This window comes from Tuber melanosporum (assembly GCF_000151645.1).
Source record: "Tuber melanosporum whole genome shotgun sequence assembly, scaffold_75, strain Mel28".
In the NCBI taxonomy this organism is placed as follows: domain Eukaryota; kingdom Fungi; phylum Ascomycota; class Pezizomycetes; order Pezizales; family Tuberaceae; genus Tuber; species Tuber melanosporum.
Window position 1 is genome coordinate 115,815 of NW_003299123.1, and position 25,936 is coordinate 141,750.

Below are 25,936 nucleotides of genomic sequence, written 5' to 3' on the forward strand. Positions count from 1 at the left end.
ACATAAAACACAACCAAGTATCAAAGCGATACTTAAAACAAAACATAAAACAAAACCAAGTATCAAACGATACTTAAAACAAACCAAGTATCAAAGCAATACTTAAAACAAAACATAAAACGAAACTAAGTATCAAACAATACTTAAAACAAACCAAGTATCAAAGCGATACTTAAAACAAAACATAAAACAAAACTAAGTATCATACGATACTTAAAACAAACCAAGTATCAAAGCGATACTTAAAACAAAACATAAAACAAAACTAAGTATCATATGATACTTAAAACAAACCAAGTATCAAAGCGATACTTAAAACAAAACATAAAACAAAACCAATAACCGAGTACCCATACCAGTTACAGGGCATTGCCCTGAATCTTTCCCTGGTTTGAGAAGGTTATATTGATCCTGTTCCGAATTGCCTCGATACCCACACCTTCTGGTAGGGCTACTTGTTTGCATGTAGTGAATCGCATAGTGATATGTCTTCCGTGGGTATCCAGGGTCAGTGATGACTGTGGTGGTACTGGTACCGAGTTGAGCAGGTTAGGAGTTCCCTGAGGGACTCCTCGGTACTCTTGTCATATTGGGACTGCGGTTACCTTGTTGCTGGCCATGGCCGCAGACCCTGACTGAGCCGGCGGGGCAGCAGGTACCCCTGCTACTGGAATTGGTTCCTGTCTATCAGTGTTCTTCCCCTGAATCTTGGTCGGGATCGCCATCTCCTTCTCGCTACCAGATCCTCAGGCAGCCTTTCTTTTCCTTCTGGCAGCACCACTCAGGCACCTACCACGTTTCCTTCCTTCTCTCCTTTCTTCTTCCTCTCCATCGTCCTTTTTCCAGTGTACCAATTTGCCTTCTCCCCCATGAGCCACACGTAGAGTCACTCCCCCTTCGTTGGAGGAGCTCCCACTGCTAAACTGGTAGGAGGAGGCTGCTGATACGGGGCGGATGGAGGGTGCCTGTTCTTTTTGAGCAGCAGGAGGTTTGGACACGTATGCCATTTGTTTCACTACCTCCGTGAAGGAGGCTTTAGCAGTAGGAACCACCATAGCAGTTTCTTTTCCCTTAACGGGAGCAGGGGGTGGTGTTGTTCCCAACAAACCAAACGGAGTGTTGCTAGACCCCACAGAAGGGGATTGGTGGTGGAGGGACAACTTACCTTGCAGGGTCTCTATCTCTTCCCCTTACTTGCCAACAATGTCTGTCAGTGTCTTCACCACCTGTTCCAGCAGGTGTACCTGGCTCCAGTAATTCACTCCACCCTCTGGTCCTTTATGACCAAATGCGGAGCCATTGTTCATCCAAGCACAGACATCATGTACCATGTCGTCCTCAATCGACCCGGATTCTGAGGAGAGGAGGAGCTGGGTGTTACCAGAGTGGATGTCCTCCAGTCCTTCCAACATGGATCCAATTATACTACCTGAGTGGGGCTCTGGAGAGGGAGTCCTACCTGCATAAACTATCTCTTATACTCCTGTCATAATTGAGTCCACCTGAGCCACAGTGGCATTGGCCTCCTTGGGCTGGGTATCAGGAAGATGAACTTCCAATGGTATCTGGGCGTCGTGTGAAGCTTCCCTGGAGTTCAATAGCTGTACTTCCAGTGAGGTCCTGTAACCGGTATGGGTACTCAGTTATTGGTTTTGTTTTATGTTTTGTTTTAAGTATCGCTTTGATACTTGATTTGTTTTAAGTATCGTTTGATACTTGGTTTTGTTTTATGTTTTGTTTTAAGTATCGTTTGATACTTGGTTTTGTTTTATGTTTTGTTTTAAGTATCGCTTTGATACTTGGTTTATTTTAAGTATCGTTTGATACTTGGTTTTGTTTTATGTTTTGTTTTAAGTATCGCTTTGATACTTAAGGAGTTTTACCAAAGTGTATCGATTAATACCTTTGATTAGTTTCGTTCATGCCAGACATGAACAGATTTGTGTATTTAAAGACCGCCTGTTTCTATGATAGAAAAGGCAGACTTCGACAGACAGTATTTCAATATACTTGGTTGAACGGTTACTTCTTTGTTCCTCAGTACATCCTCGAAGCCTCCTTTAGTTCTCAACTCTCGCCTCCTCTCCGGAAGAGCAGGCCACCTGCCAACTATTGTATCCTTCACCGATAACGTGATTAGCACCTTGCGAACATGTTACAGGTCCACTCTCCATCAAAGTTCAGTAGTGATGATTCCATTGCCCAAGAGGGAGCGTGGATGCTGTCGCCCAGTCCAGTCACTTGGGAGTTATGTCCTTCTTCCAAATCCATGGGAGTGTCCCAAGCCAGTACCTCTGAGGTAGACAAGACATCGTCAGTTACCAGTGGAGATGGAGGGGGGTAGTGTAGCCTCAATAGTCGACGGGAGACTCACATATAGGAGAACGGCCAGGCGCCTGTGATGTACGTCAAGGGGCAGGCCAGGGAGGGCAGGAACGATCTGCTTTTTCCGACCTTTATGGACATTGATGGCCCTCAAAAACTTTGGTCCCAGAACAGGGGCAGCAGATCGTTTAGCGGGAGACGCCGACTGCGTACAGTGCCTTGTTCCAGTAGTCGGGAGGGTGTAATCTTTATCCTCAGGGTCATCTAATCTGAACTTTGGGGTCTCATAAAGAGCCATTTCTCCAGAAGACATCCTGACAATAAAGGATAGAGTAGACGATTCAGCCTTGCATGCAGGGGCCTGTCAGAGGAAACTGGGCATCTTACTTTGGACGGCCCTAGCGAGGGGGGAGGTAGCAGACCATGAACTTGCCTCAACCATAGCTGCAGCCGAGTCACTCTTGGCCAGTAGTATGGAGGATTCAGGGACGATGGGCTGAGAGTCTTTGGGTGGGGAGGGTGCCTGTACTGGAGAGTATTCCGAGCCATGATCAGAGTTGAACTGAACGAAGAGTCCTGTGGTAGTGTCTTTCATCAAGCCACACGTGGCTGAACAGCCTCTCCCAATTAGGAAACCCCTCACCAAAACCTCCACTTCTTTCATCATGGCAACGGTCACATCAGCGACTGTTTGCCAAACCAAATCATCAAAGTGTGGATTCACTGCATTCTGACACCCATGACAGTGGTGAAACTGTAGGAAATTAAAGTTCCCTTTGGGTGCAACGTATGACCGTGTAGTTGTGGGGATAAGGCCACGGTCGGCCTCAATAGTAGGCGTAAGAGACAAGGCTGCACGGGCTGTCTCAAGTGAGGAGGAGTTGAAGTCGAATCGAGCCGGGGATAACATCCTCGAAGGGGAGGGAGAATCCATGCAAGAGGAGGCTGTTGAAGACACCATCCTCGCCCAAACTACACTCAGTGATTACTGGGACCAAGCTACGGATATCTTACACTGAAGTGCCTTCTAAGCGAGAACAACTAACTTCTAACCGACCGTCCAAAACAAAAAATACAAACAAGTAACAGTAGATGAAGTATTTATCGCGAGCGAAATAAGGTAAAGTATTGGTTATGCTCACTTCCAACACAGAGTGTAAGAAGTAGGAAAAGTACTTAGAAGTCAATCTAATTTTATTTAAACTCGTACCACCAATACTGATATATGACCAGCCCCCATTGGCACAGGGATACCGCTAACCGGTATACCACTAATCCTAAGCTAACTAAGTCTACAGCCACGTACCTGCCATCTCCGAGTCATGCCCACACGGAAACTAATTACAAGACCATCGAACAACCCAGTGCCCACCCCAGTCCAAGTCTGTAGCCCCTCTAGTATGAGGCCAACCAGCACTAAGCATAGCCGAAACTGAGCAAAAGACCGACCCGACCAGGTTCCTCGTCCAACAATCATAAAATCACTACCACCCGGTCTAAATACCGTCCTGCGATACCTCCACCACAGTAGAAAACCAAACAAAATACACAAACTAAACCTACAGGCGACACAATGGTAGGGAGGAGGCAATCAACATGTCAACCTCTCGCACCCACATGCTAGGCCGTCAACCCTATGAACCCACTTTGCCAGTTGCCTCTGAGGAGCGTACCGGTGAGAAGGACCTGTACCTGCTGCCTGTCCCTCAAACAAAATACTATAAACAAAGGAAATTCATAGAGGTAGTAACAGACCAAAAAAGATCAGTGGGGCCTATCTCTCACCTGTGGTGCCATGCCTCCTCCTGTCAACCCTGTAGCTAAAACAAAGAAACCAAACAAGCCCCACAAAATCCAGCACGCAAGAGCCAAACAAGTCCAACCAGGTGGTCGCAACCCACTATCTGCACAGGTGGCCATCAGCTAGCCGGTCCATTGGGGAGCTTTACAGCACTCAGCAGCTTCACCCAACAGCTCAAGCCAGACTGGAAACACTTAATTAGACCTCGCCTAACCTGATGCAGGCCCGACCGGTGCTCGCAGGTGCCTCTCCCCCCCCAATCAGCCCCTTCCAAGCCCCACACACCAGATACCACAGAGCCCATCCAGCCCCCTCAGCTCCTCAGACAGATCATCCATCTGATAGCCACAGGACAGCATATACCTAGCCCCATCAAGCAGCCACTGGTCTTGGCCACTCAACAGAGCTCCAACCCCTAGTACCTTGTAGCCGAGGAGGCCTACCAGCCTCAGCTGGGAGCTACAAAGGAGGCAGCACCAACACTCGAAGGCATCGGCACCAGCCACACCATCCAACCTTGTCGAACCGAAGTCCAACCAAGCCGGGAAAGTGTCAGCAGAACCAGCCAATGCCAGCCCCACAGGTCCAGCAATAAGCACAGACTGAACAACTGGTAAGAGGCACCCCCAACTGACGCGACATGAAGGGGGAAGGCAAACAAACAGGAGCAGACAAATAGAAGGTAGGCCCCACTTGTAATGGGTGAAGCCGCCAACCGTAATCCACAACTGAACCACCCAATCACACAGACAACGCAAGTGTCTGGTAGCCAATCGTCCTACACCACCCCAGGTAGCAACAATAACCACAACAAGGGATAAGAGTTTTCAGGGTCAAAGCCATCCCCACTGAGGCGAGGAGGAGACACCTGACTAAACTACCGTAAATGCCACAATGATAAAAACTACAAGGGAATGGTGATAAACAACATCGTAGGATTCCGACCGTAGAAACATAATGTAACAAGGAGGGGCTGGGCAGGTACTGCCCTGCCACCTGAGGAGTGATGTGGCTGGTACAATGAGTTGAGGACACGGGACGGTCATCAAGCCAACCCATAGGCATTTTGTATCGTGAAAACTAAGGACTCCATGAAAACCCAACAAGAATATGAGCTGGCCCAAAGAACGACACGGGTGATCCCCCCAAACACAAAGTTCAATCCCCCTAAATGAATACAAAACCTGTGAGTAGACGATAGACAGGAAGCCGAAGACATTTCACCGAAAGAGGCTCGTAAGCGACCGTGATGAATAGCTCAAAGTGCCAGTATTGTGATATAACCAGCAGGTAACGAAACGAGAAGCAAACAAGTAATCCGCCACGCAATGCCTAACAAACCTCAACACCAAGAACTCCAGAAACTACTGAGTAAACTCAGATATCTCCCCCAGAATCCGAGGCATCGGGACCTATCATGGGTGCGAAAGAATCGCTTGGGACGAAGCGACAGCAAGGATGAGGAAAAGTACTTAGAACAAAGCGTGAAGAACCTATCCTCCTTGGCCACATCGGCCACCTTATATAGTGTTCTTCCTGCCTGTAGTCATGTGACCCAAAGTGGTCACATGTGCGAAACCAAATCATAACAAACTAGTCATATGACCAAAGTGGTCACACACTCAAAACCCATGATCTCATAGTAAGGCCATGTGCAAAAACTCATAAACCAATCATAACACAATAAACAAATCATATGACCCGACTGAGTCATATGTGTGAAACCCATGACCTCATAACGAGGTCATGTACAAAACATAAATCATATGCGCAAGGCATACCCGCAAGGCATACCTGCAAGGCACACTCGCAAGGCATACTTGCTAGGTGCACATCTCCTGACTCATAATTGAGTCATGTGCGAAACATAACAAATTATAACATAATAAGTCATATGACCTAAATAAGTCATATGCGTGAAACAATAACATACCTATGACTCATAATCATGAGTCATGTGAAAACCTTTTCCATGCCAAGCCACATTCATGACAACGTCCTGCAAATTGAACCATCATCTCATCAATAGAAAGATGTGTTCCGGGTTGGAAATATTCCTGACTTTTTGCCCTCAAATGACTATGAAGTGGTTCGAGCTTTCTCCATCATAGTAGGTCAGAATTGGCATGCAAGACACCACGTGGTTGATCAGGTATTAATATATGAATATAGTATTTGATTTGGCTATACTGACGAAAACTCAAAGCAAGTCTTCCTTGCCAAACACCTCGTTTCCAATATTGACTTCTACTGGATAAACGTACAACTCCCATCATAATCATCAGACCTAGAAACTTGCATAACTCCATACTGGTCACTGGGTGTGACCATCCAGATCCTCTTTTCTCTTGTCTCTTATGATTCGCATAAGCATTTGTCCCACCAACTACTTGACTCAGAATGTGACGATTCCAAAACAATTCAAAAAATGCAATTGGAGTTAGGTCAATATCCTCTGAGACAAGTAATTCTGGCTCGCTTTCAATGAATTCTAATGGCTGGAAGGTTTCTGGAGGAGCAATAAAAGTATGTGCATTGGAAGTACTAGAGTTTGGGAAATCCTGTTCGGACTTCGTTCGTTTTGATTGTTGTTGACAATTGGATTGTGAGGACTTTCGAGCATGCTTTGAGGACATTGTTATTGGATTCTCCGGGCTGTTCGAAGTTGCAATTTTCAAGTAGTGTTTACCGATCACATAGAAAAAGCCTCCACCGATATGTGACGTTGAGAGGTATGTTGCTACTAGCTATTAAAGGTTTAGTCCTATGCGCTAATGCATGAGAGAACTTTTACCAGACCCCCTCAACCGTCCAGAGGATACGACTTACACGCACCCCCCGGGCACACCCAAGCTATACTCGTAGAGGATGCCCGGTCTGTGTGGAGCAGTGCTAGATGAGGTGATGGTGGTGATATTGACTACTACTACTTTAGACTGAGATCGGATATGGCGCGTTGATAACTGTACTAGAAGTGCCGGAGCCTAGCTAATGACAGGCGGGCAAGCTGGGCATGTCCGGCAATCCTACTGACAAAAAAAACCCCTCCCAAATCTCGGTGGTGATGGTTGAATGTAGCTTGGTGCATTCCCCACCTTCTATCACACTCCCGGTGTGCACAAAAAAGGCCCTCTCCAAACGAAAGAAAAGCCAACTATAGCGGAGCCTTCCTTCCCTCGAGCATCCGAATCCGGCCAAACAATCCGGTATGCAGCCATCTACTAACAATATATGAAGCCAATTTCCCAACATCTCCCAAGAATCTTGCCCCTCCCATTCTGTATCTATCTACCCATCCATACACCACTCTCCAATCCACTCACTCCTCCACTCACACAGGAGGGAAGGGACTTGAAGTTTCCTTTGTGGTAGTCTTTTTTCATTTCATTTTGTTGTAGTAAAGCGCCGGCCGCGCCGCCACCCCGACTTTTTTCCACCCTCCCCCGCTCACCCGCGATTACCGATAGTTTTTCATCCCCCCTCAGAACAAAGCTGCACCTCTCTCTGCTTATTTCGGGTATCCCTCGGTGGTCTCCTTTATATATACAAAAAAGAAGTAGATCTTCTATATATATATATATATTTCTTATTTTCGGAAAAAAGTTTGATATAATGGGACCAGAACTTTTGATCCCGGCGCTTGCGAGTTTGCTATACTTGCCTAGTAGGTGTCTTTCCGCCCTTTCCGCCCAGTGGTATAAAAAGTTAACGAGTGATTTGATAGCGCTGAACCTGGATGCACCATTGCCTAATCCAGTTCCACAAATGGTGGACTTTGGCATGCAGGGGTATGGTGGGGGTGAGTTTGGGGATGGCGGAGGGTATGGCGGAGTTGACGGCGGCAATGGAGCCGGTGTCGGTTTGATGTATGAGAGTGCGGATACGACTGCCGATGTCGCGGCGGATATTGATGCTGATACCGACGCTGATACTGATGCCGATGCTGATGCAAACGGGTCCGGTGTAACACTCGAATATGAGAACGCTGGGGCGGATGCTGATGCTGCTGCTGATATTGACACCGATGCCCATGCCGAAACAGACACCGATGCTGATGCTGATATCGACGCCGATATGGATATGGATATGGACATGGATGCAGAAATGGACGAGGGCTATTACGGCGATGAAGAATGAACAACGACAGCACCAAAACCCCCTTCATTACAACCGCAATCGCTCAAAAAGAAACCAGACAAAACTTAAGCGTGGACTGAAATATATCATTTTCCTTTCCACCATATTTACTTTCACTGCATTTATAGTTCATCTATTCCTCGTTTTTATCCTTTTTCCAATTCGTTCGTACTGTACCTTATCGTAGATTACGGGCGGGGATGGACTGAGAGGAGTAGAGCAAAATCATCATAAGAGATCACTCGTCCGTTCATTGACAGCACTTTTTCGGCGCAGTTCCCCGATCCCCGCCTGGCAAAAGCGTGACCCCAGATACTCCGCCTCCAGTCAATACCACTGTGAGGGATCCCTCTATTAAACCTTTCAATTTGTCGTGATCCACGGCTTTTAGCGTGAAATCAACCATCCCTGCCCCCTTTTTTGCGCGACATCAGACCCCAGACACCTCGGTGGCTATTACTGCCACAATGGGAACACCTTTGCACACGTCCAGTAGCGGACCATAAGCTACGCGAATGGCAGCTATCGTTTCGAGCCCGTCTGATGGAGGCATTTGCGGGTTTGTGGGGGTCAGTGTCTGCCGGTATTGCTCTGCGGATCATATCGATTGCATTTTGGCCATCCGCCGTCACTTCGACACTGCAACCAATTTTGTCAAATCGCTTTTTGGTGTCAACTTGATAGGACCATTTGTCCCCCATAATTGGTATGTTGGCGCCCGGGATTTGGATAGGTTGCGGTGGAGCTAGTGGCACGAGGTCTCTAGTTTGGAGGAATATGCCAAGCGTGCCAGAGAAGGGGTCTTTTCGATGGTGTAGGGTGATCCTGGATGAAAGGAGGGTGCTACAAGGGATTCTTAAGTGGAACGTGGTTCCGCAATCAAGAGTTGAGGCACAACTTACCATGGATTGCTGCGAACTGCTTTCTTTATGACGAAGTGATGAAAGGAGAAAGCAGATATAAATTTTTTGCAATACTCGGGCCTAGACTAGAGCCAAAATGTCTAGCTAATATATCATCTGTTTGAACGGAGGAGAGGGCCCCAACATCAGTATCCAGCATCCTTTAATCAAGCCCGTATATATAAAAAGTTCTACTACCTTAATCTAGAACTGAGGTTTCGTAGAAACTCTAAGCCGTATGTGTAGAAACCTTCATTCGACCTATCCCGCAGAGGTAAACTTGGGGGCCTAAGAAACAAGTCACATATTTCTGCCTTTCTACATGAGGGAGACTCATATATTAGACTACGGAATACTGATCGCAATCTTTCAATTACACCATCTTCTGCGATATGCGACAGCCCAACCAGCCGCCAAATTCACTCTGTGTAGTCACTAAAGCGTCGTCGGTGATAAAACCAATGCCCTCCTTAGACGTGCTTTGGTAAGTGGGGCCCACATCCACTATCAGGTCCGGGGGCACAATAAAGTGTGAGTCGACCGTAAGCTACCAGGCTTCAATTTTGTCGAAGTCTATGAGGTCACTCATCACGAAAACTATCGAGTAGTATATTGTTCCTAGTAATTGGGTATATCAGCGCTCGCTACAAGGGACACGTATATATGCACATTCACTAATTCCCCGTCGGACTGGTGATCAGACAGGAGCAGCTTTTTCGGGTGGATCAGTCATCTCACCATGAGAGCCAACGTGCCAGCGTGCCCGCAGCAATCATCTACTTCCTACACCTCTGCGTATAAACTCGTCGCAGGCGTTTGCGCCATAGCCTATCCCGCCCATTCGTGCCTTCCCCGGAGAATTCTTGACATTTTCCGAAACCTATTCGAAGAGTGCCTATTTCCACACATCCGCTCGGGCGAGTTCAACTGGGTAAGTGATCAGGTGTTAGCCCCTCAGTGTTATTCGTAGTCGGGAGTAGGAGGCGAATCCGGCGGTACGGGGACCCCTCTTGGTCCTCGGTAATCGCTCGATCAAAAAGTTTGGCAGCAGCACCGCTTGGGTAAATTATCGTATTATATTCCCGACATTAGGATTTGCGGTGTTGGGGAGTGATCCAGCGAGGAAGAGTGACTGAGTTCATGTGAACCGGTTGGTCCGGAACCAAGTGTTGATTTTCGGGAAGCTGAGGATGTGGAATTGTTCCTAAATTTGAATCCGCGGTTTGGACACATATTGTGAACGTTGGTGGTGTGGCGGAACAAGTCCTCCCGCGGGAGCCGGGTCCTGTCCCTTGAGCAATCACCGAAGCGTATGCGGTTCTGTACTTGTATGGCACAGTACAGTACAAAGCCATGACAAAAGTGCTCGTCACTTGCCCTTTTCACACCAAAAGTGGCCATTTTTGCAACAATACAACAACGCCATGTCAACTTCAATTAATTCTATATTAGTTTCAGGCCTTGATATGGACTTCCCAATACCTCAATGTTGGCGGGATTAGATGTGCCTTGCATTGTTGTTGGTCAGGCTATGGAGGTGGCAATTTTCAAAATGAGTATCATACCTTTTCCATAGGTCCCCCATATCATACAATTTTCGAGGCTTGGCAAAAATATTTAGACAACTTGTGCCTCTCTTGCTCATGGAATGGCCAATTCACAATTAATTGCAGCTAAAGATAAATTAAACCCCTAGGTTACTGGCTACTTACGGCTATATTTCGGTAATAATTGGTAAATTTATTGGGGTTCTAGAATCAGTGAGGATTTAGTTGGGGTAACTTTACCCGACTAACGATGACTCATGTCCAAGAACTATATAATCGTGGCTTGGAAGATTGAGAAACTCTAGCAGTAGATGGGGTTACTGCCTTGAGTACTGTACCGTAGCTTACCGGTAGGCACAATGACTGCTGAGGAAAGCTAGGATGGAGTGACAAATGATCGTGATATCAGTACGGTATCGGTAGAGCCTTTGCACAACGAGTTCAGAGGGTGCCTTCCAAAGGACACTAATGGTAGTACTCTAGTGATAAGTTTTACACCCCTTTCCCCGATACTTGGATAAATGTGAGAACAGTGGAATGTGAAACGGCATACGATTATGGGACCCGAGGCCAACGTAAGGCAAACACAAAAAGTTCTTAATCATGATGGGATATAATAAACATCGCAACTCGCCCTCAGCCACAGTAGAACGAGCAACTATCCAGTATAGCATACGCACTTAAAACAAGCATCAATTACCGGTATGTTTCTATCATTAACCCCTACGCCCACACCATTGCTCAAATATTGTTTTGGTTCGAGCAAGAAAAGCCACGAAGAAATGACAAGTGATGCAGTGTCACCGCCAGCGGCCTTCGGAAAGTTCGCTGAGCGAATCTCCTAATCCATCAAAGCCAAAACAGAAGGTGGAAGGGTGAAAAAAGTGAAAAAGGACCCCATTCCTTATGAATCAAAGAGAAAAAAAGAAAAATTCAAACGTAAAATCATAAACTCCCTAGAAAAGTATGTGGCAAGAAAATTTTTATCCCCAATACCCATTAGAACGTCTTCAACCGTCTCGTCCAGTCTTCCTCGGCGGCTCTTGCTTTTAACTTTGACGGTTGTCCATCAGGACATCCCTCCCTTTCTAACCTCATGTTGAGGATCAGCTTAATTTCCGGGCACCAGTTCCAGATTTTGTCTCGCTTTTCCTTGTCATCCCAGACTCCTTCAGGTAGACGTGCTCCACTCCATCCAAGATGATAACCCATGGGCTCGTCATGCCAGACTTGCTCTACAGAAAACCTCTGTTCGGTCGTACCGTTGGCCATCTTGGCACCCGGAAGGAGCTGAAGACGTTGAACCAGCCAAAGATCCTCGAGGGCACCGTCGTTTTCAGGGCGGTGGTCGTTTTCAAGAACTTGGATCATACGGCTGACACGACGGAGCGAGAGTCCACCGTTACCACCGAGACCATCACCAGGTCCCCTGTACTAATGTCAGCAACTGCGGCTTGCGAGATGGGTTGGGCTGAGCTTACCAAGGAGCTCCAACGTAATCGTAGTCGAGCCAGGAGTTAAGCGAAACGCCGCTGTTTGCACACATGATACTGTCCGTTTGGAAAACCAAAACCCATTCGACTTGAGTACGTTTGGTCTCCCTTCCATCGGGGCCTGTGACCATTTGATCAATGTAGGGGTCAGTCCAATCCCAACTAGATTTCCCACCAACCCACTTCCAGAATTCGATGTCGGTCATAGTCCTAGACAGCGGCTCTTGTCCCTTGACGGACCAGGTTTTAGGAAGAACGACCATCTCGAGCTTTCCCCTGGCCTCCTGTCGCTGCACGCCTAAAGACTTGTTTAAGAACTGTATAGAAGCCTCAGAACCGACAAACTGGAATTTCCAATCCTCTGGTACGACGGAGATCATGTGAAGAAGGAGGGGAGCAACGTGAGCGACGGGGCGATCCTCGATAAGCAAAGCGACCTTGGATTCGTTGAACTTGGGGGCAGGAGGTTCTTCATGGGGCTTCTGGATCTCCGCTACCGGCTCAGGGTTGCATGTAACGTTTGGAAGAAGGTCAGGCGAAGCACTATTCGCCGAGCTCGGAAGATTAATGCTTGAGACGGTCTTTGCTGCAGACGGACCGAAAAGGAATAGAAACCATCTGGAAAAGTTATCCGTTAGATCTAAAGCAAATAACGACCGACCGAAAAGACGAGGAAAGAACTCACAAGGCGAAAACAGACGCGGTACCGATGATTAAAATCTTCTTGCCGGCTGTCTTGAATGGAAGATGGTTCGAAAGCCAGTTGTATTTTTCGTGTGCATAATCCATCGTGGTGGGGAGGGAGGAGCGACCCTCAGATAAAGATTAGGGAAAATTATCCGGTGAGCTTTGAACTCGTAGGTCGGATCCTGGGAAGAAAAAGGTTCACGGCGACAAAGATGTTCGGGAGCGGAGGGCAAGAACCAAGAGCGAAAGAGTTGGTTAGGTTAGAGGGAAAACGAGAGTTCGCTTGTGGGTGGGCCCGCCTGGGGTTTGTTCAAATTCTGACGTTTAGAATTGGAGGGAGGAGAAAAGGAGGGTTGGAGGATTAAGGGGCTTCCTTCTGGCCCAAATAGGGAGAACAGGAAAGAGCAACTACAGTGGCACGAAAAAGAGACCGGGGGGGCAGAAAGACCTATTATCCAGTATGGGTACGAGTAGAGGAACACTCCAGTAAAAAAGTTTTGCCTGAGGAGGAAAAAAGCAAGTTGAGGATTAGCGGATATCACCCATTTTCAAGAACCCAAATTAGACGAAAGGAACAACTGATGGCGGTTGTTGATATGGGCAGAGGACAGGAAATCAGCGAAATCCATGCGGCTGAGGACCATTCCAAATCGGGAGGAAAAGGTACGGAAATAGTATTAGTGCTTGTGAGAACCTTGCAGCAGGGAGCTTTCGTTGGAGGTCGTACTGAGGGTTACGCTCTGAAGTATCAGATATACTGTGAATCCTCGATTCGGTCGCTTGCCAGACGATCACGGCACTCGAGTGCCGCCGGTACAAGTACAAGTACCAGTATGGTATCTTCGACAGAAAAAACAAAGGATTCGCAACTTTTTGCCCAGCAAGTTCTTTCGCAACCTTTTAGGAGAGCTATCACACAATATGGCAATGCTCAATACAAGTTTGATAATTCCCCAGGAAACGTAGAGCTGGCCTATTCCCTCATTTACCCTCGGTATGATACCGCTAATTAACGTTTGTATGCCTGGGGTTTGCCCGTCTTACAGCTCCCCCGGTCGGCGTTTCGGTTCCAGAGTAGCAGCAGTGTACTAGTACAGGTACTCAAGCAAATTGACTTACTCGAGCACAGTACCAACAGACCATCCCTTCAAATAATTGGGACTCTCATAATCAAGACAAAGCCTTTTTAAACTCTCCCATCTTTAACTTAGAGTACTGTACCAGACCTCTGGGCAAAGGAATCTTCGACGAATCCAGAAACCCCAACGATAACGGGACACAAGGGGCCCACAATCGGTAATGTTTCACATTCACACCTGCCACTGTCCTGCCATCGGAGGGGTTGTGGAACCCCTGTCTACGAGTACTTGTACCGCTGAAAAGTGTTTACGTGCTGGTGTCCTATCCGCAGGATCAGGATTAAGTGATCTGTCCCAAGTTCACCGAATCTAAAAAATCAACGGGACGAAAAACGGGGAAGGTCTTGTTGTTTGGATGCTCAACGCAACTTAAGTTGGCTATTGTGCGGTGTGTCTAAGGCTACAATACCGGTAGGTATGAGCAGAGCCAAATTACCCCCCCAGTATTTCACCACCAGTGCTGCATCAGATGCCGGAACTGTAGGATACATATGATACCAGGCCTGCGATCGATAAAGGAAGTAAAGAAATCCCCAACGCACGCTAAGTGGAAGTATTTCGAGTAAGTACCGTGAGGTATGGGCTGGTATGGGCCGGTCGGCACTGCCTTCGCTTCCACCCACGAGGGCACGATAATGCACCTCAAATTTACTCGAGGGGGCGGAGCTTCCATGCACGCTTCCAACAGCAAACTCTAATTTTGGAAACACACCTTAGAAAATCATTCGTATCGGGCCCAGTCACGTGGTCTCTGTGACCAAGCCTTATGCATTGAGGAAGCCGCTGCTTTTCAACACTAGCTACAAGTACCACGCACAGTGGTTTATGAGATGAAAGGCCGGTTGAGAAGGCTATTATGGAGGGCTTATTGCACTACACCAGTAGCAAAGTCGAGTGTTCACTTGGATTTTTCTCTCTGACCCGCTGCGGGACGGGTTAGTGTTGGTTCGCTGGTGATCCTTGTACGGAAGTTTACGCATTTGCGCTTGGATGATTGGCACCATTTCCTGGCACGCTTGGTCACCCGATTTGTGTCCCAAACCGACACCACAGCCGATCAACAAGTAACCTTATTCTGTCACCAAGCAAGTCCGAGCGAGTCCTGCATATATTTATAGCCTCCTTCCTATGGAAAATAGATAGCTATTGCCTATTACCACTTCTCGACATAAGGCCTGATATCCAACTCCCAGGTGAACGCCGTCCTGGGTTGTGTGTGGAGATGCCAGTACGTATCCGCAATCTTGCCATGGCCGATCGTTAGCTCTCCTATTCTATCCCATTTCTCTGACAGGGCCAGGCTCACAGCATCAGGACTAATCTTCGCATCCTCTGCATCAAGATTCCACTCCTTCGTCCCCGGAACATCAATAATTCCGTCAATGACAGCATGAGAAACATGCACGCCTTGAGCGCCGAACTCCTTTGCAAGACCCTGACTAAGTGCTCTGGTGGCCCACTTCCCCGCAGCAAAAGCGGAGAAATTAGCCGAAGCCTTCACCGAAGCCGTAGCTCCGGTGAATATGAGCGTAGGTGGATACTCCAGATGCTTTGAAGCGAGAAGAAGTGGGATGGTGAGCTTTGAAAACAAGAATGCTCCTCGACTACCATACGTTACAGGGCCCTGATATTAGCATCCTGATGGGGACGAAAACGAACGTGCAGCTACATCATAACTCAACGCACCCTTGAATTCCCAAGACCCTCTCCCAATCTTCCAGTGCTGTCTCGAGGAACGGTGCTCGGTTCCAAGACCCTACGTTAAACACCGCGGCGGCCGTTGGAGATCCTGGGTAGAGCACCCTGATAGCGTTGAATGCTGTTGTTATGCTTGCCTCTGAAGATACGTCCGTTGGGATACCGAATGCTGTCCCACCGCTAGCTTCTACAGCTGAGACTACCGGATCAATCGAAGCGGGTGATCTGGAGAGGATTATGACGTTGTAGGCTCGGGCGAAGCGGCGGGCAATGGACAAGCCAGTTCCGGTACCGGCACCGGCTATGATCGCGAGGGGTTTGGTGGACATTGGAGTTAGAATCGGGATTGATATTGAGATTGGGATTGGGAGGATGTATGATAGGTAGACTAGATGTAAGAGTTGAGAAAGCTTTTGATACCCCGCTTAAAATTCTGGAGTTCGGCTAGATTAAAGTTACACTAAGTGCTTAGAAACAGCAATGCATGACGCAATAAGCATGGTGGACGACTAGCTGATTACAAACTATTCCGCCCATCGATGATCCTGCCTCCTCGGCCGCAGCAGTTGCTCCTTAGTACAGTACTCGTACAGTGCGGTACTCGTAGAGTACTCGAGTAGATTATCAATTGGCTCGAATTCCTTTTTCCATGTAGAGTGATTGAGCCTCACACTTGGACGTCGGAGTTGCCCCTTCTGGTAAGGTCTATTGTATTTTTTTTTTTTTTTTTTTGTCTCAGCGGATAGGTGAACGCCAGTTTTCTTTCGGGGGCGATTCCGCTCCTTTATCCGAACAGGGGAATTCTGGACGTCTTGGTTATGGTGCTGCAATGCAGTTACTAGTATTATTCAAACATGTGTCTTGTACCCGTACTGTACCGTACCGTATAGTACCGATGGGTTGCCGGATTTCTTATCGATTGTAATTACTAAACAGCCCGGGCCTACAATGATAAATGGTCCTCGGGAAACGGCGAGTATTACTTGACTGGAGCACATCCTGAGGGACCTTGAGTAGGACATCAGTGGTGCTCGAGTACTCAAGTAGCGAAAAGTCCATTGCCGAAGGAGTAAGAACTAGATCCCCCCCCTTTGTTAACCTTTCCCACTTCCCGATATCTCGATAACATATAATTTCTCCCCATAGTAATTTATCTAGATTATGGGTCTAGGTGTGCTGGTGTTTCCAGCACCTCTATGTTTGTGTAGAGCATTGATTGTTGAGCATTCCGAGTATCAGAGTAACGTACCCGTACCGGTGCTGTAATTGATAGGTGTTCAGGGTGTGCTATTCTACCGTACTGATAGTTATTATGGGGAACAATGCCCCTCCCGGCACCATACCCGCGGTCTCTCTCGCAGCACAATATCTCCTCCGAGGGAGGTTCCAGTTCACGCTAGCTCAGAAATACGCAGCCTATTCCTGGGAGGTTTTCAACAGAGTCGAACTAAGTGAAGCTACCAACACCACTTTTTTTTTCCTGCGTATTTTCTGGTCCCGGGCGTATCTGACGTTCCCCCATATCCAACAAACCCTAGACCCGGAAATGCGATTCCAAGTCCTTTGCTCAAAATGTCACTGTACGAGGCTGGTGACAAGTGGCGAGCAGTAGTGTACTGTACTGTAAGGGTTTTCCTCTGAAAACAGCCGTATTCACAACCCCCCAACCACTGATCCAGTGAAGCAATCCAAACAAAAATATTTATCTATATGTGAAAACAATTCCTTAGGGGTTCCTTTCCAGCCATTTAGAACACTGTATCTAAACTTGCAGAGGAATTATCAAGGGAACTATGGTTAGCATGATATATTGATCATGGCGAAATTTCTGACGGTATTGCATGGGAAATTGAAGACTCGGCGCTTTTTTCAACTTTGACTTTACAACATTGTATGCCAGAGTAGCTAACAATTCTTTAATAATCTATGGGCACTTGGAGAGATGTTTGACCCACACTATTTATTTTTCAAATTTTTTTGCAGCTTTAGAATGTATTGCACTAGGAGCGTGGAGCAGCGTGCTACATGCTATTCTACTCAACATTTTTGTCGCCGGTCTCATACGGGATAGAAACCGTGCCAAGGTTCTCGTCACCTCGAAAGACTGCCTTCGGGGTCTGACGACACTCCCACGAAGTGACGGGAACCTCGGCACAGTTATAGTGCGGCATAGTACTAGTAGTCTAGAGTATCGGTGCTGTACATGTACATATACAAGACTAGAAAGGCCCCACTCGAGATCTCGAGGGGCATTTGCTCCCGCATGCCTTGGCTCACTGTCTGTACTGTAGATTTACTCAAGTACGAACAGTATTCAAGTGCTAGTAAATTAATGTTGTGCTCGCTGTGCTGTCTTTGCTCATTCAAGTACTTTGCGCTTTTGCCAAGAAGAATGCATCTCAGCTGAATACCCTACTGGCGTGAATACATACTGGTGTTCAATATAATTTATTTATCCTTGTGGACTTTTAGCCAGTGCTAATATATACCCAACACTGGGGTAGCTCTGAGCCTGGATTGAAACGACACAACTACTCTACTGGTGTGATAACCCAACCATGGCTGTCCGAAACAATCTTAGTCGGAGCATGCAGTCTGTTCCAGGGTCGCGAGATTCTTGCGCAGTGAGTACTGTAATACCGGTACCGTAAACCCGCACGGAGGATAGACACCACAGACGGAGCTCGACCAATCAGACTGCGGAGACTTGCCAGATCTTGCGACTCGAGAACCTTGCGACGCCGGGACAGACTGTACCGGTAACCACAACTACCGCAATCACCCGCGGTTGCTTTCAGAACGCGGAACACCTCACGCCTCATCCCCCAAGGTGCCAAGCACCAACCCCCCAAGGCCCCGCTGTCAAGGCGTGCATAAAATATTCTCCAAGAAGTTCATCGCTATAACCTACTGCTTAACTGGTCCTTTTCGTTTTTTAGTACTCGAGTACCGTAGACAGTGTCCCCCTCCTGAAGGAGCTAAGCAGCACTGGACTATCTCGCACACGCAAAGGTCCTCACAAAACACTCGAGGGAGTGCTTTTATACGTCATGCAGCTCTCAGCACTCTTATTCACTCAACTCCCCCAATACTTACTCAACCTCACCAATCCCCCTGCTACTCCCCTCTCTGCTGCTGTCACCAATTCGAGGTCGTTGGTTTTACCTGAGGATATGGCCGTGGCAAATTTTACTCTTCCGGCGTTGCCGTATGCTTATGATGTGAGCTTGATCCCTCATTTGATTTTAATGTGGGGTCCTTCGGGGGGATGGGAGGGGGGCCCTCGGAAGGTTTTGGGTGGCCTGGGTTTGTTTTCGAGAACTTGCGGGAGCTGGTTTGAGCGATCATAGTTTATTATACACTTAACAGATATGAGCTTCCGCAACTTGAATAGTTTTTTATCAATGTTTTTGGGATTTTGAAAGCGGGACTCAATTAACCCTTGGACTTACAACGCTCTGCAGGCGTTGGAACCTTACATCTCCGGCCAAATTATGCAAATCCATCATTCCAAGCATCACCAAACCTATGTCAACAACCTCAACGCTGCCACTGCAAACCACGTCAAGGCGCTCCAGGGAAATGACGTTCGTGCCCAAATTAATCTCCAGCAGGCTATGTACTTTCTCCCCCCTGCGTCGTTTATTCGTTCGTGCGAGATTTTACACTAACTCTCTGCAATAGTAAGTTTAATGGAGGCGGACATATCAACCATTCTCTATTCTGGGCCAATCTCGCACCGGCAAATACCTCTCAGGCCAAACCAGAGTCGGCAGAAAAGCTTACAGAAGCGATTTCGGCCAAGTATGGAAGCTATGATGGGTTTAAAGATGAGTTCATGGGTGTGCTACTAGGGCTGCAAGGTAGCGGGTTCGTACGCAAAAACTCACATTTAGTACTGAAAACGGCTGTTGGATCGGATCTCTGATCTTGTAATGAGATAGATGGGGTTGGCTCGTGAAAGACAAGAAGACCGAGCAGCTTGACATAGTCACCACTAAGGTTAAACCCCCATGGATTCGGATCTCCCTGACGGCCACTAATGGATTTTGGGCATAGGACCAAGATCCTGTTGTTGGCGATCTCGCACCCATCTTGGGTATTGATATGTGGGAGCATGCGTACTATCTCCAGGTAGCTATCTCCTCCGCCATTGGGTGTCTAAGACTAACGAAAGCAGTACTTCAATGACAAAGCTTCTTATGTCAATGGAATCTGGAATATCATTAATTGGGAAACCGCCGAAGGGAGATTCTTGGGCCGAAGCGGAACATTGGAATTGTAGGCGATAGCATATTTTTCTTGAGGACTGTGGAAATTTTTATCTCGCACTTTTCAATAGGGCACCCTCAATTATGGCTTAAGGTGTAGTAGGGACAATACGGCAATTATAATGTTCGTTTCAAAAGTTCCAGAAAGATATGGTGTCCCGTAGTTTCCTCGCTTACTATCCCTAGATAAAAGACCAAGCCTGTCGAGTGATTACTTGTGAATATCGTGAGGACCGAGCAGTCTTAGCACGAATACCCGTATGCCACCATGGTTGGGGGGCACGTACCCCATCTGGCGTCGTCGTACGCGGCCTCTCTGGCGCGTACCTTGAGTTCCTTCCCCTGGGGCTAGATTTCCCTCTCAGGGCTTCGGGGATGTTCCGCTCCTGAGTGCCAATGTTCTTTGTGTCGATGAGTATATAGCCTTAAGGGTTCACGGCTTTCTCAAGATAGGTACCTACGATAATAACAATTATTCCCTAGAGAGACCACTTCTCCAATTCGCTATCTCTCACAGCGCTGCTGTTCACTAAGATTCTGAACTGTACCCTGCTGGCTGACGTACGTGTACTCGCAGTTCTGGGATTACGCACGCAACGCACGCTCTTCGCCCTCTCGTGAGCCGCGACCCCTTTCGTTTGTTTGCCCTCTCTTGTTTCCTCTTGTTTGCTCTCCCGTTTCCTCTCCCATTTATTCTCCCCTCCCTGCCTCCCTCCCTTCCTTCCCTCGCTCCCTTCTTCCTTCCCTCGCTCCCTTATTCCTTCCTTCCCTCACTCACTCACTCTCCTTCTTTTCTTCCCTCACTCCCACCTTCCCTCCTCTCTCCCCCACCTTCCCTCTCTCACCGGCAGCCTTTCCCTGCTTAACATCTCTACTTCGTCATACTCTCCAACAAAATCACCGGGCAGCTTCTTCACAGTTGCCGATCAGTCATAAACTCCGCCAAAGATAGCAAAGTTTAGCAATGTCTAAGCGCCGCTCTCGTTCCCCAGAGGGAGACGATGGCTACAGAAGGTCCCGTCAGAGAGACTATGGTCCTTCTAGAGACCAACGCGACAATGGCGGTGGTTCTCGTGATGATCGTAATCGCTATTCTGGCTCTGGTCGAGATAATCGGTATGCTATTAGCCCCCCCCGTTTGATCCATTTACTGTTAACCGTCTCAAATGGCCCTTGCTTTAGTACTTTGCGGTGCGCAGCAAGCTTTGGCAATTAACTAACATTTTTCATTTTTTAGCGGTGGGCAAGATATCCCGTCCGCTTATAGTGACGACCGTCGCCGCCACAGAGATTCAGGTACCTCTTATGGAGATGATCGTCGTTCTAATCGTGGTGATGACCGTCCTCAGTAAGTTGATGAGGCCCCCTCACTTACAGCGCCGTGGGAATACCTTTTTTTTTCCGCTCACTTCGTTAATTTTTGGACAGATACAATGATCGCTTCTCCAGTTATACCGATGACCGCAGAGGCTACTCTGGCCGTATTACCGGAACTAACGATGTCCCTATCGGCACCCGTGATGGCCGCTCGCCTCCTCGTGATTCCGGCCGTGAGTCTTCCTATGGTGGTCAATCTGGCTATGGTAGATCTGGAGGAGGCGGCGGAGGGGGCTATGGTGGTCGAGACCAAGGTTCCGATCAAGGCCGCAGTGGTATTTTTAGCCTTCCCATCCCGTGTTATGATGTTCTATCACTTTCTGAGGTGTAAATATTAATTGTGTACTTATAGGTAGTGACTATGGTCGCGGTCAGAGCGACTATGGAGATCGTGGCGGAGGCCGTGGTCGTGACAACTATGGTGGTGGTGGAGGAGGAGGCTATGGCGGCGGTGGCCACAGCGGTGGTCGCGATTACGGCGGCGGGCGCGGGGATTATGGAGGCCGTGGCGGCCGTGGCGGCCGTGGGGGCTACGGGGGTGGTGAGTGCCCCTCTTTTAATTCTGTCCTTCAATCATCTGCTTACTATGGTTACACAGATCGTGGCGGCGGTGGCCGCGGTGGCTATGGAAGCGGATACACGGCTCCGTCCGGTCCCCCTCTTCCAACCGACATTCCGATCCCTGTTAATGGAGAAGAAATCCTCCTTGTAAGTTGTAGCTCTTGGTTCTCGGCTGCGCGATCGTATATTCTTAATGTCTAACTATGTTTCCAATAGCCTGCCCGTAAAGTCCACGGCGACGGGGAACCATACAAGGTTTGGGCAAACCACTTCGTGATCCAGTCCTTGCCAAGGTTGCAACTTTATATGTATGATGTACGTTCTCTGCCTTGTCTTTCTGCGGGACCTACGCAACTAATTTCATGACTCCCAGATTCGCGTGACTGCTGCGGGAAAGAAAGAAGGTTCCAGTGAAGAGGTCAAGCAGTGTCCTCCGGCCATGATCGGTCGTATTTTGCAGACTCCACAGGCCAAAGAAATCCTCGGTGATGGTTTTGTATTTGATGGTTATTATATCGATCCCTTTGTTGCTGAATGGCTGGCTAACATATCTTAATCTAGGCGTTTCTATTGGATGGGCTACTAAAAAACTCCCGATCGAGGGTGATACTGCTACGTTTGGCTTGGAGATTCCAGGTGCTCGTCCCGGAAGGGCCTTTGGGTGCACCATTGGAGTTCAGTATGATGGCCCATTCACTTGCGACGCCTTGACCAACTGGGTTTTAAGGGAGCAACAGAAGGGAATTACTATCGAAGCCCTCGCAAACTATGAGCAGGACCAGGAAGTACTTCTCTGTCTTAAGTTTATCAACTCGCTTTTGCGTAAAGACTGTACCGAGAGGTTCGTCAGCGGCCAAGGCAATAAGTCGACTACATTCTTCGATAAATCCCGTGATGGCAATACATCCTTGACCCTCAGCTCCACTCAAGGTGTGATCGAGGCCTGGCGTGGATTTTACCAAACCGCCTCTGCCCGCTTCGGGCAGATTACAGTGAACGTCGACACTGCTACTGCCACTTTCATCAAGCCTGGGATAAATTTTATTGATGCAATCTCTAGGTTTTCCGGAGTTCAACCGGAGGACCTCGAGCGCGGATTTGACGGTAATCGCGAAAGAATCATGGAGGCTGCGAAGAAGTTTAGCGGCGTCGGATTCAAGGTCAAACATATCAAGGGTCCAAAGGGCGAGATTTCTAGGCGTGGGTTCAGACTTACGCGTTTGAGTGCTGAAGAAGATACATTCCAGATTAGAAACTGGAACACAGATGACGAGGGGAATAAGACTTTCACCCTTGAGGAAATCAGTATCGCTGAGGTGCCTCGAATCCCTTCTATACCAAATATCATTTTGCTGACATTCACACACAGTACTATTCCCGCCAATACAATATTAAATTGAGATATCCGAAACTTCCCACAGTCGAAACCAGAAAGGGAGACAAGTATCCCCTTGAGTTGTGCTTTGTTGACGATGTATTATCTTTTAATCCTTCCTTTAATATTTTGTTGTGGCACATTCTAACATTGAATTACAGGCGGAACGCTGGAAAGAGCTCCTCCAGGGAGGTGAGACTGCGGAGTTTATAAAGTTTGCGGCGGCTCCGGCATTTGCCCGCCGGAGCCAGATCGAGGAGAGCTTGAAAAAGATAGGCTGGCACAACATGAAGCCACTTGAGGAATTTGGTGTTTCTATTAAGCCACAATTCATTGAATTGGAAGCCAAAATCCTACCTTCCCCGGTTGTGGTCTTTGGCCAAGGAACTGAGAACTCTGGTCCGAGGAATGGCCGCTGGAATCTCAGGGGAAAGAGATTTTATAAAGTGAGACAGACTAGTCCTATTACCCGAGCTAGAGCATTTCGCTAATGGCTTTATCAATTTTGTAGCCTGGGACGATCAATGGTTATGGTTTGCTATACATTCCTGGTGGACATGGAATGCGTGTCGATGAGAGAGGCATTGACACCTTTACTAAGACATGTGGCCAACAATTTTCCCATTACGGAGTCTCGACAAACCCCAGATGCTCCCCCCAATGGGCCATGGCCAATCCACAAGGGGACTTTGAGCGTCAAATCCATGAGCTAATATCCAAGCTTCAGACCAGAAATGGTCTCAGACCGAATCTCCTAATTTTCATCCTTCCAAGTGTCGCAGTTGAACCATACTGCACTATCAAGAAAATTTGCGACACAACCTTCGGAATTGCCTCGCAGTGCATGGTTTTGGAGAAATGTTTCAACCCAAAGGGCCAGCTTCAGTACTTGGCGAATATTGCCCTCAAGGTCAATGTTAAACTTGGTGGATCTAATATGGTTATTGACGACCCCTTTCTCATGAAACAGCCGACGATGATTATGGGTTGCGATGCCTCACATCCGAATCCCGCGCAACGCAGAATGGATCCCCCGCCACCAACTTTTACTGCGATCTCCGCCAGTTATGACCGCCGTTGTGCAAAGTACTCAGCAGTTACGAGTTGTCAACCCGCTGGGCAGGAGATGATTCAGGACTTTGGTGCCATGACTCAAGAATTGTTGAAACGCTTCCAGGAACAGGCTAAGCGTGACCCTTCTGCTATAATTTACTTCCGCGATGGGCTTTCCGAGAGTGAGCTTGATAAGGTTGTTCGTAGTGAGCTTGCGGAGCTTAAGAGTAAGTTGTTTCCCGTCCTTGTACTTTTCTCTTCATGGCTAATAGATTGGCAGAGGTTACTAAAGCCAAGATCTCGGTAATTGTCTGTGTGAAGCGCCATCATACTCGTTTCTTTCCGCTTGATAAGGGTGATAAGAACGGGAATATTGCCGTTGGTACTGTGGTTGAAAACGGACACGGCAAAGATATCTTCATGGTTTCACATGCTGGCCTTCAGGGAACCGTTCGCCCTACCCACTACATGATGTTGCACGATGAGAACAATCTCACCGCTGTGGACTTTCAACGCATTTGTAACAACGTCTGCTATGCATATGGACGTGCTACTGTTTCTGTTAGCATTGGTTGGTTATCCTTTCCCTTTTTGGAATTAGTATTGTTCTAACGAAATCACGATTTACAGCTCCGCCGGTTTACTATGCGAACCTAGCATGTGACCGGGCTCGCTCGCATGTCGTGCATACTAACCAGGGACAGAGTGAGCTTTTGCAAGTCCATGACCTTCTCAAGTACTCTATGGTAACCCTTCCCCCCTTTTCCCCGTTGCGATGGTTGTGTGGCTGGGTTACTGATAGTTTTGTGGCACAGTGGTGGCAATGATTGGTGGATACCTTCCCGCCTTCCCTGGTGTTTGAGTCTTCAATTCACCTTCGATCAAAGGGCTGCCTGCATCGTTTTTTCTTTTCATAATTAAATTTCCTACTACTTGTCTCTCATCTTGCCTGTGCTCCGGAGCGTCTCTGGTGGTTGTGGGCTGAGCGTCATTCCCATCAAGTATGTAGAATCTCTTAATAAAACTGTTATAAAACCTGGTCAGCGTAGTCGTAATTATGTGCTTCCGATCATGAGTGATAGGTTAACCGTCGATTTCCATCCTATTCCACCCAAAATCTTTGAACTTGGAAAGTATTATTATATTAGAGCGTACTCTTAGAGATACAGTACACAGAATTACAGCTTTGAAGAGCCCAGGACCTACGAATACAGCCCCCTCTAGAGCCTTCTCCCCCATTGGACCGGAACCCCTTCACCTGATCTGGATGTCCCATCTAGCACCACCGCCTACATATCCCCTCTCCCATCGCAAGCCGTTAGAGCCCCACCTCCTCCTCGCCCCCCCCCTCCCCCAGAAGCCCCCATTTATTTTCTCCGGCATGTTTATAAGTGGTCCACCAGACCTATATGTCATCCCCCCAGCGAAGGAAAGGAATAGGGAAAATATCCTCCTCCCCGGAAAGGTACTCTACTCTGGAGAAACGTGAGGTTCCCTAGTCTCTATTCTCCGTCTGTTCTGTTGTTCGATTGGTTCCACTGGTGCTATAAATAATCAGCATCTTGGGGAG

The 25,936-nt window shown here is 47.8% G+C and overlaps 5 protein-coding genes; 2 read left to right on the forward strand and 3 right to left on the reverse strand.

The window, feature by feature from the left end:
- Positions 1-11,191: 11,191 nt before the first annotated feature.
- GSTUM_00010779001 (uncharacterized protein) lies at positions 11,192-11,386 on the reverse strand (the record flags this gene model as incomplete). The annotated part of the gene is made up of 1 exon (XM_002841512.1): positions 11,192-11,386. The coding sequence occupies one exon, from the start codon at positions 11,384-11,386 to the stop codon at positions 11,192-11,194; it is 195 nt and encodes a 64-aa protein (XP_002841558.1).
- Positions 11,387-11,389: 3 nt separating this feature from the next.
- Positions 11,390-13,272, reverse strand: GSTUM_00010780001 (uncharacterized protein). XM_002841513.2 has 4 exons: positions 12,891-13,272; positions 12,389-12,823; positions 12,194-12,313; positions 11,390-12,141 (listed from the first exon to the last, which is right to left on the reverse strand). Exons 1-4 carry the CDS (start codon positions 12,992-12,994, stop codon positions 11,712-11,714), a joined length of 1,089 nt encoding a protein of 362 aa, XP_002841559.1. The 5' UTR covers positions 12,995-13,272; the 3' UTR covers positions 11,390-11,711.
- Positions 13,273-15,123: 1,851 nt separating this feature from the next.
- Positions 15,124-16,096, reverse strand: GSTUM_00010781001 (uncharacterized protein). XM_002841514.2 has 3 exons: positions 15,718-16,096; positions 15,338-15,635; positions 15,124-15,274 (listed from the first exon to the last, which is right to left on the reverse strand). The coding sequence occupies exons 1-3, from the start codon at positions 16,056-16,058 to the stop codon at positions 15,185-15,187; spliced, it is 729 nt and encodes a 242-aa protein (XP_002841560.1). The 5' UTR covers positions 16,059-16,096; the 3' UTR covers positions 15,124-15,184.
- A 2,218-nt stretch (positions 16,097-18,314) lies between these two features.
- Positions 18,315-20,648, forward strand: GSTUM_00010782001 (uncharacterized protein). XM_002841515.2 has 7 exons: positions 18,315-18,950; positions 19,194-19,348; positions 19,414-19,599; positions 19,674-19,731; positions 19,789-19,863; positions 19,910-20,124; positions 20,194-20,648. The coding sequence occupies exons 1-6, from the start codon at positions 18,903-18,905 to the stop codon at positions 20,012-20,014; spliced, it is 627 nt and encodes a 208-aa protein (XP_002841561.1). The 5' UTR covers positions 18,315-18,902; the 3' UTR covers positions 20,015-20,124; positions 20,194-20,648.
- Positions 20,649-22,002: 1,354 nt separating this feature from the next.
- GSTUM_00010783001 (uncharacterized protein) lies at positions 22,003-25,405 on the forward strand (the record flags this gene model as incomplete). XM_002841516.2 has 10 exons in its annotated part: positions 22,003-22,029; positions 22,155-22,253; positions 22,312-22,444; positions 22,500-23,254; positions 23,308-23,412; positions 23,475-23,759; positions 23,825-24,593; positions 24,647-24,937; positions 24,997-25,112; positions 25,182-25,405. The coding sequence occupies 10 exons, from the start codon at positions 22,003-22,005 to the stop codon at positions 25,191-25,193; spliced, it is 2,592 nt and encodes an 863-aa protein (XP_002841562.1). The 3' UTR covers positions 25,194-25,405.
- Positions 25,406-25,936: the final 531 nt, after the last annotated feature.

Bases quoted from the DNA above. Each gene is read 5' to 3' on its own strand.
- GSTUM_00010780001 (XM_002841513.2), bottom strand. From the start codon at position 12,994: ATGGATTATGCACACGAAAAATACAACTGGCTTTCGAACCATCTTCCA. The intron at 12,314-12,388 runs GTGGGTTGGTGG...CCCCGATGGAAG, and splicing joins ACCGACATCGAATTCTGGAA to GGAGACCAAACGTACTCAAG. The intron at 12,142-12,193 runs GTAAGCTCAGCC...ACATTAGTACAG, and splicing joins GATTACGTTGGAGCTCCTTG to GGGACCTGGTGATGGTCTCG.
- GSTUM_00010781001 (XM_002841514.2), bottom strand. From the start codon at position 16,058: ATGTCCACCAAACCCCTCGCGATCATAGCCGGTGCCGGTACCGGAACT. The intron at 15,636-15,717 runs GTGCGTTGAGTT...AACGTATGGTAG, and splicing joins AGGGTCTTGGGAATTCAAGG to TCGAGGAGCATTCTTGTTTT. The intron at 15,275-15,337 runs GTGAGCCTGGCC...GGCCATGGCAAG, and splicing joins CGAAGATTAGTCCTGATGCT to ATTGCGGATACGTACTGGCA.
- GSTUM_00010782001 (XM_002841515.2), top strand. From the start codon at position 18,903: ATGGCCGTGGCAAATTTTACTCTTCCGGCGTTGCCGTATGCTTATGAT. The intron at 18,951-19,193 runs GTGAGCTTGATC...AACGCTCTGCAG, and splicing joins CGTTGCCGTATGCTTATGAT to GCGTTGGAACCTTACATCTC. The intron at 19,600-19,673 runs GTTCGTACGCAA...GTAATGAGATAG, and splicing joins CTAGGGCTGCAAGGTAGCGG to ATGGGGTTGGCTCGTGAAAG.